We start from the raw sequence: 16,448 nt of genomic DNA, 5'->3' as shown, positions 1-16,448 counted from the left end.
TGTCCCTGATCGGCCAAAAATTTAAGATGTTCAGTTACCCCATCCTTGATTCTAGATTCCAGTAATTTCCCCACCACAAATATGATTCCCTGGTTTTCCCCTTTCACCCTTCTTAAAAAGTGGTGACTTGCAATTTTCTAATCCAATATGGGCGGCACAGTGGTTAGCAGTGTTGCCTCACAGCTCCAGGACCAGGGACGGGATTCTCCGGCCTCCCGCCGGGTCAGAGAATTGCCGGGGGTTGGCGTGAATCCTGCCCCCGCCGCCCGCCAAATTCTCCGGGCCCCCAAAGATCGTCCCGGCGTGAGTCGCGCCGCCCGTCTCGGAAAATGGTGGGGTCCGGCGCGACTCAATAGGGCCCGGGGCTGACCGAATTCTCCGGCCCGCGATGGGTCGAAGTCCCACCTGCCATTTGCCAGTTCCACTGACGTAAATTTGAGTAGGTCCCTTACCGGCGGGACCTGGTGGCGCGGGCGGCCTCCGGGTTTCTTGGGAGGGGGGGGGATCTGGCCCCGGCAGGTGCCCCAATGGTGGCCTGGCCTGCGATCGGGGCCCACCAATCCGCGGGCGGGCCTGTGCCATGGAGGCACTCTATCCTTCCGCACTGGAGGCTGTACCGGTCCGCCATTCCTGGTGCGGAAACGAAGCCCTCTGCGCATGCGCGAGGATGACACCAGCACGCGCTGGCGCTCCCGTGCATGCGCCAACTAGCTCCGGCCGGTGGAAGCCCTTCGGCGCCGGTTGGCGTGGCACCAAGCCGCTTTTCCGCCGGCCGGTGGGGCGCAAACCACTCCGGGGTGGGTCTAGCCCCTGAAGGTGCAGAGGATTCCGCACCTTTGGGACGGCCCGATGCCAGAGTGGTTGACGCCACCCCCGCCCCGCCGGGTAGGGGAGAACCCTGCTCCAGAGTTCAATTCCAGCCTCAGATGGGAGTTTGGACTTCCTCCCCCTGTATGCATGGGTTTCCTCCGGGTGCTCCGGTTTCTTCCCATGTCCAAAGATGTGCAGATTAGGTGGACTGGCCATGCTAAATTGCTCCTTTAGTGTCCAAAAGGTTAGGTTGGGTTATGGGGACAGGGTGGAGGTGTGGGCTTAACTAGGGGGCACTTTCCAAGGGCCGGTGCAGACTCAATGGGTCAATTGACCTCCTTCTGCACTGTATACTCTATGATTCAATGACTACTCCTGAATCTAGGGAACACTGGAAGATTATAGTTGGGACATACATAAGGTGCTTCCCTACTTCCTGAAACACCCTCGGATGGAAACCGCAAGGTCCTGAGAATTTGGCATTCTTTCTTTCCATTAATTTCCTAGTTACTGATGCTGTACTTGCGTTAATTGTATTAATTCCCTGTCCTCTATCGAATATTAATTTTTTCGGGACTTCAGGCAAGTGATCCTCCTTTTCAACTGTAAATACTGAGGCAAATTAATTATTCAACATGTTTGCCATTTCCCCATTCGCGATTTCTAAGTTAATTTGTGGCGAGTTTTTCACGGAGTTTCCCACCACTATTCAATGACTCTTAAGTCAATTTTTTTTGGCCCTGGGAGTTTCTCACTGGTTTAGCCCACACTTCGAATTTATATTAGCACTGGGGAGCTGAACTCAGCGATCGGTCAGCCATTTTGAAAGGGTGCCCCCAATCTCGAAGTGAGTTTGTAGGTCCCCCCCCACCCCCCCCCCCCACACCCCCTTCCTCCTACACCACCCATGGGCACTGTCACCCACCGCCCCCATATATGGGCACTACCCATCCCCAATGGGGTCTCGAGTGCCCCCCTCTTCAGGTCCCTCCCAAGCCCCTTTACAGCACCCTCTCCCTTCCAGGACCCCCACGCATTACCCCTGCAACGTCCCAGAGGCCCCTACTTACCTGCCCTGCACTCCTTCACCCTTCGGAGCAAAGGGAGCAGGGCCATTCAGCCTGACGAACCTGATCAGTCATTCAATACGATCATGGATGATCGCCCACTTCAATGTCTTTTTCCCACACTCTTCCTTTATCCCTTCATGTCATTTGGTATTTACATAGGAACATAAAAAATAGGAAATAGGACAGGAGGAAGCCATTCGGCCCTTTGAGCCTGCTCCGCCATTCATTCTGATCATGGCTGATCATGCAACTCAAAGACTGATCCTGCCTTACCCCCCATATCCTCTGATCCCCTTCGCCCCAAATGCTAGATCTAAATCTAAATTTCGGGCAGCACAGTAGCATAGTGGTTAGCACAATTGCTTCATAGATCCAGGGTCCCAGGTTCGATTCCCGGCTTGGATCACTGTCTGTGCGGAGTCTGCACATTCTCCCCGTGTCTACGTGGGTTTCCTCCGGGTGCTCCGGTTTCCTCCCACAGTCCAAAGATGTGCAGGTTAGGTGGATTGGCCATGATAAATTGCCCTTAGTGTCCAAAATTGTCCTTAGTGTTGGGTGGGGTTAATGGGTTATGGGGATAGGGTGGAAGTGTTGACCTTGGGTAGGGTGCTCTTTCCAAGAGCCGGTACAGACTCGATGGGCCGAATGGCCCCCTTCTGCACTGTAATTTCTATGAATAAATGCTTCTTCTAAACACTGTTTTGCCCTCAACTGCTTTCTGTGATAGCGAATTCCACAGGCTGACCACCCTCTGGGTGAAGAAATTCCTCCTCATCTCAGCCCTAATTGGTCTACTACGTACCTTCAGACGGTGACGCCTGGTTCTGGAGACCCCCCTATTGGGAACATTCTTCTTGCATCAATCCCGTCAGTCCTGTTAGAATTTTATCGGTTTCAATGAGATCCCCCGCATTCTTCTGAACTCCAGCGAATACAATCCTAACCAACTCAATCTCTCCTCATATATCAGTCCAATCATCCCAGGAATCAGTCTGGTAAACCTTCTCTGCACTCCCTCTATAGCAAGAACACCTTCCTCAGATAAGGGAGACCAAAACTGTGCTCAATATTCCAAGTGTGGCCTCACCAAGGCCCTGTAGAATTGTAGTAAGACATCCCTGCTCCTGTACTCGAATCCTCTCGCTATGAAGGCCAGCATACCATTTGCCTTCTTAAGTTTTTAAACATAATTTAATTCAAATTTTAACAATCATACAACGCAACATTTACAACTGAAATAACCCAAAGTAACCCCATAAACTCATGCCCCCACCCATTAGCGACAACTAGCTCTCCAAAATGTAATATAAACAGACCCCATCTCTTGTGGAACCCCTCACCCATCCCCCTTAAGGCAAATTTCATTTATTCCAAACACAGGAACTCCATTGAATCCCTCAGCCACACTGAGGCAGAGGGTGGAGAAGCTGACCACCACCCTAACAGGACCCGTCTGCATGCAATCAGCAAGGCGAAGGCCAACACATCTGCCCCCACACCCATCTGTCACTCCGCAAGTACGACACCCTGAATACGGCCTCCAGGGGATTAGGTTCCAAGTCCACATGCAAGACCGCTGACATGGTGCTAAAGAATGACCCCCCAAACTTTCCAACTTCGAGCAGGACCAGAACATGTGCACATGATTGGCTGGGCCCCTCCCGCACTGCTCACACACGTCCTCCACCTTTTAAACAACCAGCTCATCCTTGACTTTGTCAGCTGTGCCTTATGTACCACTTTTAACTGAACCAGCCCCAGCATCGCACATGAGGTTGAGGCATTCGCCCTCCGCAGCACCTCATACCTCCTCCCACTTGGTTTTGACCCCCTCCAGAGATATCCTGTCCTCCTTCAATATCCTCCCATAGATCGCCGAACCCATCCTCCCCTCCAACCCCCCCTCCCCCACCAACACTCCCTCCAACAACGAGGAGTGAGGTGTTACCTGGAAGGTCGGGCTGATCTTTTTACAAACCCCGCACCTGCATGTACCTGACCACGCCCTCCCCCCGACCCCATACTGCGTCTCCAGCGCCTCCAAGGTTGCAAACCAACCTTTTAGAAACAAATCCTTTACTTCTGCCAGACCTTGATCTTCCCAACCCCAAATCCTCGCGTCCATCCTCTCAGAATCATTTACCTTCTTTACCGCCAGCTGTACCTGCATGCTTACCTTCAGTGACTGGTGTATGAGGACATCCAGGTCTTGTTGCACATTTCCCTCTCCTAATTTATTTATTTATTTTAGTATAAATTTAGAGTAGCCAATTATTTTTCTTTTCCAATGAAGGGGCAATTTAGCATGGCCAATCCACCTATCCAGCACATCTTTGGGTTGTGGGGGTGAAACCCACGCAGACATGGGGAGAATGTGCAAACTCCACACAGACAGTGATCCAGGGCCGGGATTCAAACCCGGGTCCTCAGCGCCGCAGTCCCAGTGCTAACCCTCTCCTAATTTATGGCCATTCAGATAATAATCTGCCATTCCATTTCTGCTACCTCACATTTATCCAAATTAAATGGCATCTGCCATTCATTTGCCCACTCACTCAACTTATCCAAAGCACATTGAAGGTTCTCGGCATCCTCCTCACAATTCACCAAATATGCATGTTCAAATATGCATATTTGGAGATATTACATTTCATTCCCTCATCTAAATTATATATATATATATATATTGTAAATAGCTGGTATCCCACTTGTCACTGCCTGCCGTTTGGAAAAAGACCCTATTCCAGACCTGCTGAGTGTATCCAGCATTTTCCATTTTTATTTATGCTAATTGGCCCTTGACTACAGATTTGCCATCATTTTTTATGTTGGCATTATAACTGCCCGTTTCCAGACTTGCAAAACTCCCCAGTACTGGTGGACCTCTTCAAAACACCCATCATTTCTTCACAAATGTTATTCTTTATAGAAGTACTGCTCCACTAATACTAAAGTATAGGAAGAGACTTTGCAAGTCTGATATAGAGTTAACATTTCAGGTAAAATCCATAGATGCTGCCTTACCTGCTGAGCACTTCCAGCATTTTTGTTTTAATTTCAGACTCCCATAATTTGCAGTATTTTGGTTTTGTAAGCAAGTTTGACGTTGATTATTACAATGTCTGTGTCCTTCCTCATAACTCCGGATAACTCCGAGCAGTTATCATTTATTACATTAGCCATTTACAGTTCATTCTTCCACAAACTTCAACATGTTCAATAGGGTCAGAACTTCTTTCCATCTCAAAATGGAAGGAATTTTCCAGCATTATGCTTCCATATTCCTTTCTCGCTTTCTCTTGGTATCCTGAATCTTATTTTGCATAATCTTGTACATTTCATCTTCTCTTGTAATTCTATCCTCCTCCAATCGAGCATTCAACTTTCTTGTTGATTGCTAATGTTGTACCAGTGTTTAATTATACAATACACCTGAAAATTATATATTTGAACTCAAGCAGTAGAAAAGAAATTCAGCACAGTGCTGAAATGGAAGTGTTTGATGCAACGTATCGCAGTCTCCCAAACACCATTAAACAGACAATTACAAAAGTCCATATTACCTCTTTCTGTCTTAACGTTTCTTCATCATCCAATAATTGCTTACACCTCTTCTTCTCAACTTCCAGGCGTTCTGTCAGTTGAATGAAAAGGAAAATGCAATCAGTAACTTAGCTCGAAGGACATTTTAAAAACATCAGTGAATACAGATAAGCATATTTTTACAAGGTTTAAATTGGTGCATAAAAATGTCAAATCTTGCCAACCATTATATTTTTATTCCATTTACTCTTGAATAAAACACGAACAGGTTAGACAGATTTCAAAGAATTTAGGGTTAAACTGCCCTTACAAATCCTTTTGCCATTTTTTTTCATGAGATGTTGGCTTTGCTGACCGAGCCAGCATTTATTGCCCATCCCCAATTGCCCTAAAGTCGGAGGTGGTGAACTGCCTCTTGAACCACTACAGTCCCATGTGGCGTAGGTGCACCCACAGTGCAGTTAAAGGAGGGAGTTCCAGGATTTTGACACAGCGACAGTGCAGGAACAGCAAGTCAGGCGGGTGGGTATCCCAGAGGGGCACTTTCCGGTGGCGGTAGCCCCATGTGTTCCTTCACGAAGATATGTTTAATCTACTTCAATCAGTTCTCATCTTGAACTAGCTTAGCTGCATTGCCACATCTGTTTGAATTATTTAAATTCCCTTCACCACCATAAAAATTACAAGTGAACAAACAATTGCTCTGACAAGCAAATTACAAAGGCTGCTGACTGACCATATTATTGATCAAATCTGTATGAAATCACTGCCAAATTATCAATATTTTAAGATTTTAGTGAACATCTTTAGATCTTTCAAAACTCAGCCACAATATTTAATTTTAAATGAAGAAACACTGCACCGGTAAATAGTTAGAAAAGCAAACAAAGCAATTGGATACAGGACAAAGCAGCCTGCTTGAGTGGCATCCCTTACACAAACTTTCACTCCACCAACGCACAGGAGCAGGAGTGTGTAGCATCTCCAAGATGCACTGCAAGAACTCACCAAAGCTCCTTCGGCAGGATCTTCCAAACCAACGACCATTACCATCTAGAAGGACAAGGGCAGCAGATACATGGGAACACCACCACTTGGGTGTTCCCCCTCAAGTCACTCAACATCCTGACTTGGAAATATATCACCATTCCTTCACTGTTGCTGGATCAAATTCCTGGAACTCCCTCCCTAATAGCACAGTGGGTGTACCTACATCACATGTACTACAGGTAGCTCAGCATCACCTTCTCAAGGGCAATTAGGGATGGGCAACAAATCCTGGCCTAGCCAGTGAAGCCCAAATCCCGTAAAAATGAATATAAAATAGTTCATTAAAATGGTTATTCCATGGTTCATATACACTTTGAATTGCACTAGGCAGAGTCCAAATGTCCCGTAACACATCGATCATAGACAATTAGAATTTATATTCATTTCCTCACTGAATGGACTCTGAAATTAGAATATTGAAACTGGTCAGTTGAATAGAATACTGAATTCTTGTAAATTCTTCAAGAACATACCCAGAAGAAAATGTTCCTAATAATCATTCTTTATGGGTTTTGACAAATGCTTTAAAATGGTCCATCATTATTTCTTGTACAAATAATTGAAGTATTCAATTTTGTATTTTTGGAGCCAAGAAAAATTTGGATCACTGAACAAGATCAAAGTATTCTCTTGGTTACATAGATAGCATCAGAGTGAGGATGGAGCCTTAATGGACGAAGAATCACAAGTTAACTGGTCCTTCCTTGGAAGGTTCAATTTCAGAAGTAGATCGGTTTTCACATTAGACAAGGGGCACGATCCAATGGTGGTTCTGCGCCTGGTCCAATGGCGATTCTGTGCCCGAAAAGCAGCTCACCATGGCGCAGCATGGCCGTTGAAAGCTGAGAGACCCCACTTCCGGGAACCCGGCTCGCCATGCATTGTGAGTTGCAATGCGATCTCACAATACGTTGCGATGTAAATCCTGCCCTTTGTGGGCAGGATCACTTTTGGGCAAATCTGCATATTAAAGTGAGGCAGCTGGCCTCACTGTGCTGATTTCCAGGGTACCCGAGGTTTTGGGATTCATCCCTTTCGCCGCTAGACCATGGGCGAGCGCTGTTCAGCACAGGTCCCCACAAACAGGGGCCAGACAGAATGGCACTCTTGGGGGTCTCCCAGGGGATCAGATGCCCCAGCTGTATGCCCTTTGGGCAGGGTAGCGCTCTGGCACTTCTGATTGCAGTCTGGCACAGTGGCAGTGAGTGTCACTTGGATGCCAGCCTGGCACTGCTGAGGTGTTCATGTGCACTGCCAGCTGGCAATGGCACTGCTAGGGTGCCAGGTTGGCATTGCCAAGGTGGCATTTTTTGCATGCACGGATCAGGTTGTGGGTGTTGGGGGGGATGCAGTAAGTGGTGGGTCACTCCCATGGTGCGTTCGGGCTGATGGGGTGGGGGGGGGAGCAGGTATCAATTTCGGGGCCTTGAATCTCTCGCTATACTGGGGAGTTCCGGTGAGCGGAGACCCCACTGTACAAAACGGGGCCATGTGTGGCCCCGCGTGTCGCGTCTTTTCGTCCGACGTCACTTCGTCCAACGACACTTCGTCCACGTCTTTTGGTCCAACGTCTTTTTGTCCGCCCGTCTTTTGGTCCAACGTCACTTCGTCCAATTATCCAATTACAAATTAACTCCGTATAAAACCATTTAATTGATAAAATGCAAGTACAATACAGCAAAATGCAAGTACAATACAGCAAGTGAATTTAATTGCTAAAATGCAAGTAATTGATAAAATGCAAGTAAAATGCAAGTTGAAAAATGCAGTTAAAAAGTTAAAAAAATCTAAAAATGCAGTTAAAAAATCTAAAAGTTTACTAATTACTTAAAATTCCCGAAATTACTTAAAATTGATGTAAATTGTAAATTCCCGAAATTCCCTAAAAGTTAGATTTCCAGAACTGTACCCGAGAGAGAATAACCGGGAGAGGACAAGATGATTTGATATTCTACAATTCCGACAGACACAGATATAAGTGGGAGTCTAATTGGATTTAGACAATGAGTGCAGTTCTGAAAGAAGCAGATTTAAACTCGATTTTCGTCGAGTGATTAAAACCTCTGGTTGGCAGTGGGTTCTGACATTACAGGTCTGAAATGATCAAATATTCCATCAGATACAATGGCTCTCATCACGCTGGAGCATACATGGGTGAATATCCTGCAGCTTATCTTAATAATGTCTGGAGATCAAGCAGCACAAATGCAGAACTCAACCTCAAGAGGCGAAATAGGTGGAGAGGATCCTTGAGCAGTAACATTGAAAAACTAAATTAAACTATTTGTAATTGGATAATTGGACGAAGTGACGTTGGACCAAAAGACGGGTGGACAAAAAGACGTTGGACCAAAAGACGTGGACGAAGTGTCGTTGGACGAAATGACGTTGGACGAAAAGACATAGCACCGTGGCTCCGGTCAGACATTCCCCGTTCAGGCCCCTTATACAACGAGAGTCACATTGAAAAGCCATGTATTTCTTGGCACAGCGAGCGCTGGGAGACACGTCGCTGGACGTGCTCTCTGGAGGACTTTATTCCCTTTTGGGAGAAGTTTTTGATGTGTCTAAAAATACTTTAGACACATTTTCAAATTCTAGACAAGACTTCTGCAAATGATGAACCTGTGCATGGGTTTTTGAATTCAAAGCTGGTCCAAATTATTTCTTAATTGTCGGGATGTTTGTTCTAATCTTTTACCATGGCTGGCTGGCAATGACAATCCAGCATAAAATATAATTTTGTATAATTTTAATTTTTTCTTTTGGTTACTTTCTCTTTTCTCATCTAAAAGTTCTAATTTGGCAATAGCATTTTAAAACCAAAGTAAGTACAAATTTGAAATGCAAGGTCAGTGGTTAGGCATCTTCTGTAGGCTACCAGCATCTTTGAAACTGTGGCCTCTTTGGTAGGCTTGGGTTTTGAGTCAGTGGCCTTGGGCTCTCTAGACTCTCAGAATCCATTCTCTCTCCCCATCCAAACGGCAGCCTGATATCAGCCACAGGTTGAAACTTAATTCTGACTTGCAGCTTTTACTCATGTCCACCTTTCTCATGTCAGCCATAGACTTGCACCACATCCAAAACCCACAGTCAATATAACTATAAGCATTGGATTTTACCTACAGTATCTATTGGATGGATACCCAGACCTTCAACCCTGTAAGTAAATTCAGAGAGATGCACTTCGCAGGAATATCCAACTGAAGCCAGTGAACCACAAGTACCTCCCAAACCGTGATAATATATACCTAGATGTTTAGTTAACTCAAGATCTGCTTAAAATTATTTTTTATTCGTTGTTTCATCTGGTTTGAACGTTGTAGGCCTGGAGGTTTGGAAAGGGCTATTCTTAGCTTTGTGAGAAGGGTTATGCAGTCACTTCAACCTCATCAAGCTGGTTAAATCAGAGGTACCTTTCACATTGCTTATTTCACATTTTCTCCTGGTGCTTCAGGGTGATATTCAGTAGAAGTGCTTCTTTAAACACATACCTCTAGTGTAGAATCTAAAGACAAGCTGACTGCTGGCTGTATATGTGATTATATCATTCTAAACCACAACACCATTTTATTCCTCTTTTCATTGGCTATGGATTTGGATTATGATCAGATATGTCAAAACAATTTGTTTTATTGTGTTAGGTATAACCTTTGACATGCATTCTCTGCAGGCTATAAAGGGTGTTATGTGAAGTTAATATTGCACAGTTCACAATTCTCAAACATTATAAAACTCATAACACTGTTTATAATTTGGTAACTTTAAAGTAGAGGATGCTCAGTATCTGACCATGCTATATCTTTACTTGGGATACTAGCTGGAGACCTATCTAATAGCCACGCTGTGTTGGAAAAGCCGCTCATTGCAACGCAGCAAGGCCGATAAAAGCCGGGACACCCTGCTCCCGGGATCTACCCAGCTTGTAATGTTTTGTGAGATTCAACGATGTAAATCCCAGCCATTGTGGGTGGGGCCATTTTTGGCAAATCTGCATATTAGAGGGAGACAGTTACTCTCATTTTAATGTTCAGGTACCCGAGGTTTTGGGAATCATATCCTTTGCCTCGAAGACCTTGGGCAAGTGCCATTCAGCACTGGTCAACATGGTGATTAGCACGTGGGTGTCTCCCAGGGGATCAGAAGCCTCCAGCTGCATGCCCTTTGGGCAGGGTAGTGCCCTGGCACTGCTGGTATCACCTGGGCATCCTGGCAGTGCCAACCAGGCACCATGGTAGTGCCACCTGGGTGCCAGTCTGGAACTGCCAAGGTGTCAAGCTGGCAATTTTGCACACGCATGTGATTGGGCCAGGGGTGCCCTGCCTGGGGGGGGGGGGGGGGGGGGGGGGGGGGGGGGCGCATTTAAAATAGTGCCCTGATCTTCCGCAGCGGAGTTCCCCAGTGTTCAAAATGGGGCTATGTGCAGCCTCGGCCACGCGTTCCCTGTTGAGGCCCCTTATACAACGCAAGTCATGTTGGATAGGCATGTGTTTCTCAGCACTGCAAGCGCTGGGAAACACGTAGCTAAATACACTTGCTATGGGACCTTTTGCCCTTTTGTTTGAATCGAGCCCAAAGATTTCCCCAGAAGAACAGCAGGTCAATCAGGCACCTCTCAGCAGTTAAAATAATGCCAGAGGTTGCACAATAACTGCTAGAGAAATAGAAATGAATTTTGGAACTGTATCCCTCAATATGATAGTTCAAAAAACCTACAGATTTATACCTCTTTCTTCGTTTTAAACCCAATCCAGCACCACTTACACCTGAAGCACCAATGACTGATGGAAAAGCTGTAAAAATCTGATACTTTTATGTTGTTGAGTAATTTGACATGTACGGTAGATTTTAATAAATCTTTGTTGCGGACATTTATATCCAAGTCTTTTAGGTTTAACTGAATCTATTCTTCTTGTATCCTGGTTGCACAGGTACAAGAATTAGATTAATCTTACTCTTAGTTAATGGCTACACCACACAACCAGAATAAAAAGAATTGGAACATACCAAAGTACTGGAGAATCTGAATGTAGAGAACATAGGTTTGTGAAATAGTGCATTTATACAGATCTTTGTTTTGCATCTTGAATGATCTTTGGCAACAATTTCTGCACTTGTACACCAAGGTCAGTGGGTGGCAGGATTGAACAGTGTCTACAAAATCTCGGCTCCACTCATGAACTTGAGAAATGTAATTTGCATTTAAGAACAATTTATAATAAGATAATCTTTATTGTCACAAGTGGGCTTACATTAACACTGCAATGAAGTTAATGTGAAAAGCCCCTAGTTGCCACATTCTGGCGCCTGTTCGAGTACACGGAGGGAGAATACAGAATGTCCAAATTACCTGGTACATTCTATGATCAGGGTGTGGAACCAGCTGAGGAGACACTTTAGGATGGAGGGGATGTCGGTGCCGTCACCGCTGTGTGGAAACCACGTGTTTAAGCCGGGAGAGACCGGGAGTATGTATAGGATGTGGAGGGTTTGGGGGGGGGGGCTCGTGAGGGTGAGGCATTTATTTCTTTTTTTAAATATCATTTTTATTGGAATTTTTTACAGAAAATATAAAACATAACGACAAACAATGAAATGCAACAAAATAACCCATAATAACCGTACCACCCCCAGACCGTATTGACGCATGTATCCCATCCCCCACCCCCCCCAACCCCAATGAACAACAAAAGGACTTCAAAATAAATTTCAATTAAATAAACAAACATAGTCATCGTCCGCCCCCCCCTTCCCCCCCCCTCCCCCCTCCCCCCCCTCCCCCCTCCCTCCCCCCCCCTCCCCCCCCTCCCTTGTCCATGAATTGAGGGACACCAGTTTGGGAATTAATTTGAATCAAGAATTCCTACAAGATTGACACATTTAGACTTGTAGCCATCTGGGATGGCCACTTACAAAGGATCCCGAGAAATATGGCCACCTGCAAAGGACCATGGGAAATATGGTCAACCCAGGACTCAGATGCTCACAGCTTATGTATATTGGCAACTCAGATAACTAGACGCTATTGAAACCCCCAGCTACTTTGCATTCTGATGGCCCATTTCCCCAGAACGAAAGACCTGTACTCAGGTAACAGATACAGAAACAGACTCATCGGCGCCACTCCCTTTGCTCAGAGAGCCCAAAAGCCAATGTCAATGACCGCTCAGGACACACCCCGCCATCAGGGCACCCGCCCCTTATTGGCCAAAATCGAAGGCAGTAATCGAAGCCTACCGAATTATTGGGTCCAAAGCGAAGGACCGCCCAAAAGAGCGCGAAACCCCTGGACGATAAAGAGAGACACTGCCATCTGCCAAGTCTCTCTTGGCCCAGGTTCTCGGTCTCTCTTGGCCCCGACGTACTCCTGAAACCAAGTGTAGCATCACGACCAGAAGACAAGTTCAAGACCAACAATCGCTACCAGACAGATGAGCCCAGCAGAAACGAAGTCACTTTTCCAGACCCAGCCACGCAAGATCCGAACAAAGGCCTTATTCCTCTGCATAAAGCTGGGTGCCTGGAGTTCAGTACAGGTTGTTGTAGTGTTAGGTGTAATTTAGCTTGTAGTGTTTTATGTTGCATGTCGAAGTAATTCTTGTGTGTAAATAAACTATCATTGAACTTGAACTAACTAACTGGTTGTTTGGTCTTTGATTGATATCCGGTAAAACCTTGTGGTGGTATCATTTGACACCTGGCGACTCTGAAAAGCAATATCATCATTAATAACTAACTGTCATATCAGTATCCAGTTATAAAGAACAACAGACTCCATTTAAAATAAACTCAGCATCACAATTTGCTGATATTTATTAAACAGGTCAGCATTAAATTAGAGACATTTTTTAAAAAATGTGTATAAACCTGCAAGATATTAAAGTGCAATTAAATAGCAATTATTTCATGACCACGATGTGACTGTTGTAGCTCACTATCTTAAGAGGAAGTATTTGAATACTTCACTTTCTAAGTATAAAATAAATTTAGAGCACAGAGAATTTGAAGTTACATCAAACCAGTAATTAGGAATGTTACCGAGGGCAGCCGCAGCTCGAAGAGCTCCCGCCGGTGGCCGCGAGTCGCAGTGATTTCGGGGAAATCCCCGAGTTTCGACGCACCCCCCGACTACCGTCGGCCTTTGGGACAGTCGCGAGCAGCCAGCGGGGCCAGTTTAAAAACCGGTGAAGAACCCCGCGCGGGTGTTGGGGCGGCGGGGGCTGAGGTCCTGGGCCCAGCGCGGTGTCGGGGCCAGAGCAGCGGGGGCGGAGCTACGAGGAGGCCCGAGTCCAGGACACCATGTGAGTGCGGTGTCCTACAACAGATGGCTCCCACCTAGGAGGAAGAAAGAAGGCTGGAACCTGGTCCCAGGGGAGTTCTGGATGAGTGCAGAGGGGAAAGGAAGAGAGCTGGAAGATTTAAAGCAATTTAAAGAAGTTTGGTGAAGTTTTTTTCCCCCTCCCCTTTGTCTTTAAAAAAAAAGAATAATTCAGATTGATGAAGGACAGAAGGGTGGAGGGAGAGAGAGGAGAAGAGAAAGAAAGTGAAAAACAATAAACTGCTATAGTATGCAAAAAGCAGCGTCGAAGAAAGGAGGAAATGCGGGGTCGCCGCTGAAGGAGAAGACAAATAAAAGTGGTGATAGGATGGCGGAAGCCGAACTGCAAAGCGGGGCCGCACTATTTACGGTGGAGAAGATGACAGAGGTGATGGCGGTGGAGCTGGAAAAATAGTTTGCGAGGCACATGGAGGCCTGGAAAAAGGAGACAGCGGCCGCATTGAAGTCACTGGTGGAGCAGGCAATCGCCCCGATAATTGCCCCGTTGAAGGTGGCAGTGGCAAAGACATTGGCCGAGGTGAGAGAGCAGGGCGAGAAGATGAAAGAAGTGGAGGAAGCCATGTCACGACACAGCGACCAGGTCACCTCGATGGGAGATGAGTTGCGGAGGGCTGTGGAGATTAATAGAGGTCTCCGAGCAAAGCTGGAAGACTTGGAAAACCGCTCAAGGCGCATAATTTGAGAATTGTGGGCTTGCCCGAAGGGTCAGAGGGCCCAAGGCCAACACAATACTTCGCTAAGAAGTTGGCGGAGCTGATGGGGGAGGGTGAGAGCCCCTCCCAGTACGAGCTAGATCAAGCCCATCGATCATTAAGGCTGAAGCCCAAAGAGAACGAGCCGCCAATGGCAGTAATTATCTGCTTCCATAAGTTTTGCATGAAGGAGAAAGTGTTAAACTGGGCGAAGCAGAAGCTGGAGATACTATGGGATGGTACTACGGTCCGGATCTACCAGGATTTGACGGTGGAGTTGGCAAAAAGACGAGCGGTGTTTGGGCGAGTGAAGGCGACGTTGTACAAGGGGGTACGGTTTGGTATGGTGTACCCAGTGAGATTGAGGATAACGTATAATGACAAAGACTTTTATTTTGAGACAGTGGATGCGGCGGAGGCGTTCGTGAAGGAAGAAGGCTTGGGACAGACATGAAGAGCGGAGCTGGGAGAGAGACTGTGGACTGTGTTTGAACAGCCGGAAAATGTATAAATGTTATAACTTTCCTTTTACGGATTTGTATTGTAATCTACTTCTCTTTGTATTGTTATAGAGTTTAAGTTAATGGTGGATTGATGGGCGCTCTGTGTTGGACGGTTAAATGTTATGTTAGTGAATTGTATGGGTTGGATTGTTGGATTTGTTTTTTTTTTTCTCTGGGACTGGGTGGAAGGGGATGATATGTCCTGGCGGGGGGGAGCCACCGCTAAAGTCAGCCAGCTAGTGAACGGAGGTGAGAGGAGAGGAGGGCTGTGGACATTGGAGCCTGGATAGCAGGCATCAATGGGCCTACGAGGCAAGCGAGGTGGGGGGGGGGGGGGGGGGGGGGGGTTGGATGCTGGGGGATGTTGTTTCTGGGGGTAAGGTAGGGGGGGTTTTCGGGAGGGGGGAAAGGGGTTCGATGTTAACAATGGACAGGGGCGGGTCAGGCTTATGGGGCAGGGCCCGACGGTATGTTGATGGTGGATAAGAAAGGTGGGGGTGGGTGTGGGAGACCCCCAATAAGGATAGTTATGTGGAACGTGAGAAGGCTAAGAGGTCCGGTCAAGAGGTCAAGGGTGCTTGCGCATCTTAAAAGTTTGAAAACCAATGTGGCAATGCTGCAGGAGACTCACTTGAGGGTGAAGGACCAGGTGAGACTTAAAAAGGGTTGGGTTAGCCAAGTGTTTCACTCTGGATTTGATGGAAGGGCTCGAGGGGTAGCAGTGTTGGTCAGCAAAAGGGTACGCTTCCAGATGGAGAAGGTAGTGGCAGATCAGGCGGGTAGATATGTAATTGTGGCCGGGGCGCTGGACGGGAGATTAGTGGCGCTGGTAAGTGTATATGGTCCCAACTGGGACGATGCGGGATTTGCGAGGAAGGAGTTTGGAGCCATTCCTGACTTGGACACACACGAGCTGATTGTGGGGGGGGGGGGGGACTGGAACCTGGTGCAGGAGCCAAGGTTGGACAGATCACGGCCACGCTCGCTGGTCCTATCGGGGGGGGGGGGGCGAAGGCGCTAGCTGGGCTAATGGTGGAAATAGGAGGGGTGGACTCTTAGAACATAGAACATTACAGCGCAGTACGGGCCCTTCGGCCCTCGATGTTGCGCCGACCCGTGAAACCATCTGAAGCCTATCTGACCTACACTATTCCATTTTCATCCATATGTCTATCCAGTGACCACTTAAATGCCCTTAAATTTGGCGAGTCTACTACTGTTGCAGGCAGGGCGTTCCACACCCCTACTACTCTCTGAGTAAAGAAACTGCCTCTGACCTATATCTATCACCCCTCAATTTAAAGCTATGTCCCCTCGTGTTGGTCATCACCATCCGAGGAAAAAGACTCTCACTGTCCACCCTATCTAACCCTCTGACTATCTTATATGTCTCTATTAAGTCACCCCTCAGCCTTCTCCTCTCTAACGAAAACAACCTCAA

At 46.8% G+C, this 16,448-nt stretch overlaps 1 protein-coding gene across 3 annotated transcripts in view; it reads right to left on the bottom strand.

Moving 5' to 3' along the window:
* The window catches only part of lrrc45 (leucine rich repeat containing 45), a 101,116-nt gene that overhangs the window by 30,672 nt on the left and 53,996 nt on the right, over positions 1 to 16,448 (bottom strand). For all 3 annotated transcript variants that reach the window (XM_038777159.1, XM_038777157.1, XM_038777158.1), the window contains exon 13: positions 5,444 to 5,514. In XM_038777159.1, the coding sequence (XP_038633087.1) occupies positions 5,444 to 5,514 (71 nt within the window). The remainder of the gene's footprint in view (positions 1 to 5,443; positions 5,515 to 16,448) is intronic.

This window comes from Scyliorhinus canicula, chromosome 18, assembly GCF_902713615.1.
Source record: "Scyliorhinus canicula chromosome 18, sScyCan1.1, whole genome shotgun sequence".
In the NCBI taxonomy this organism is placed as follows: domain Eukaryota; kingdom Metazoa; phylum Chordata; class Chondrichthyes; order Carcharhiniformes; family Scyliorhinidae; genus Scyliorhinus; species Scyliorhinus canicula.
Note: the sequence above shows the minus strand (reverse complement) of the source record. Positions and strands in the feature narration are given on the sequence as shown.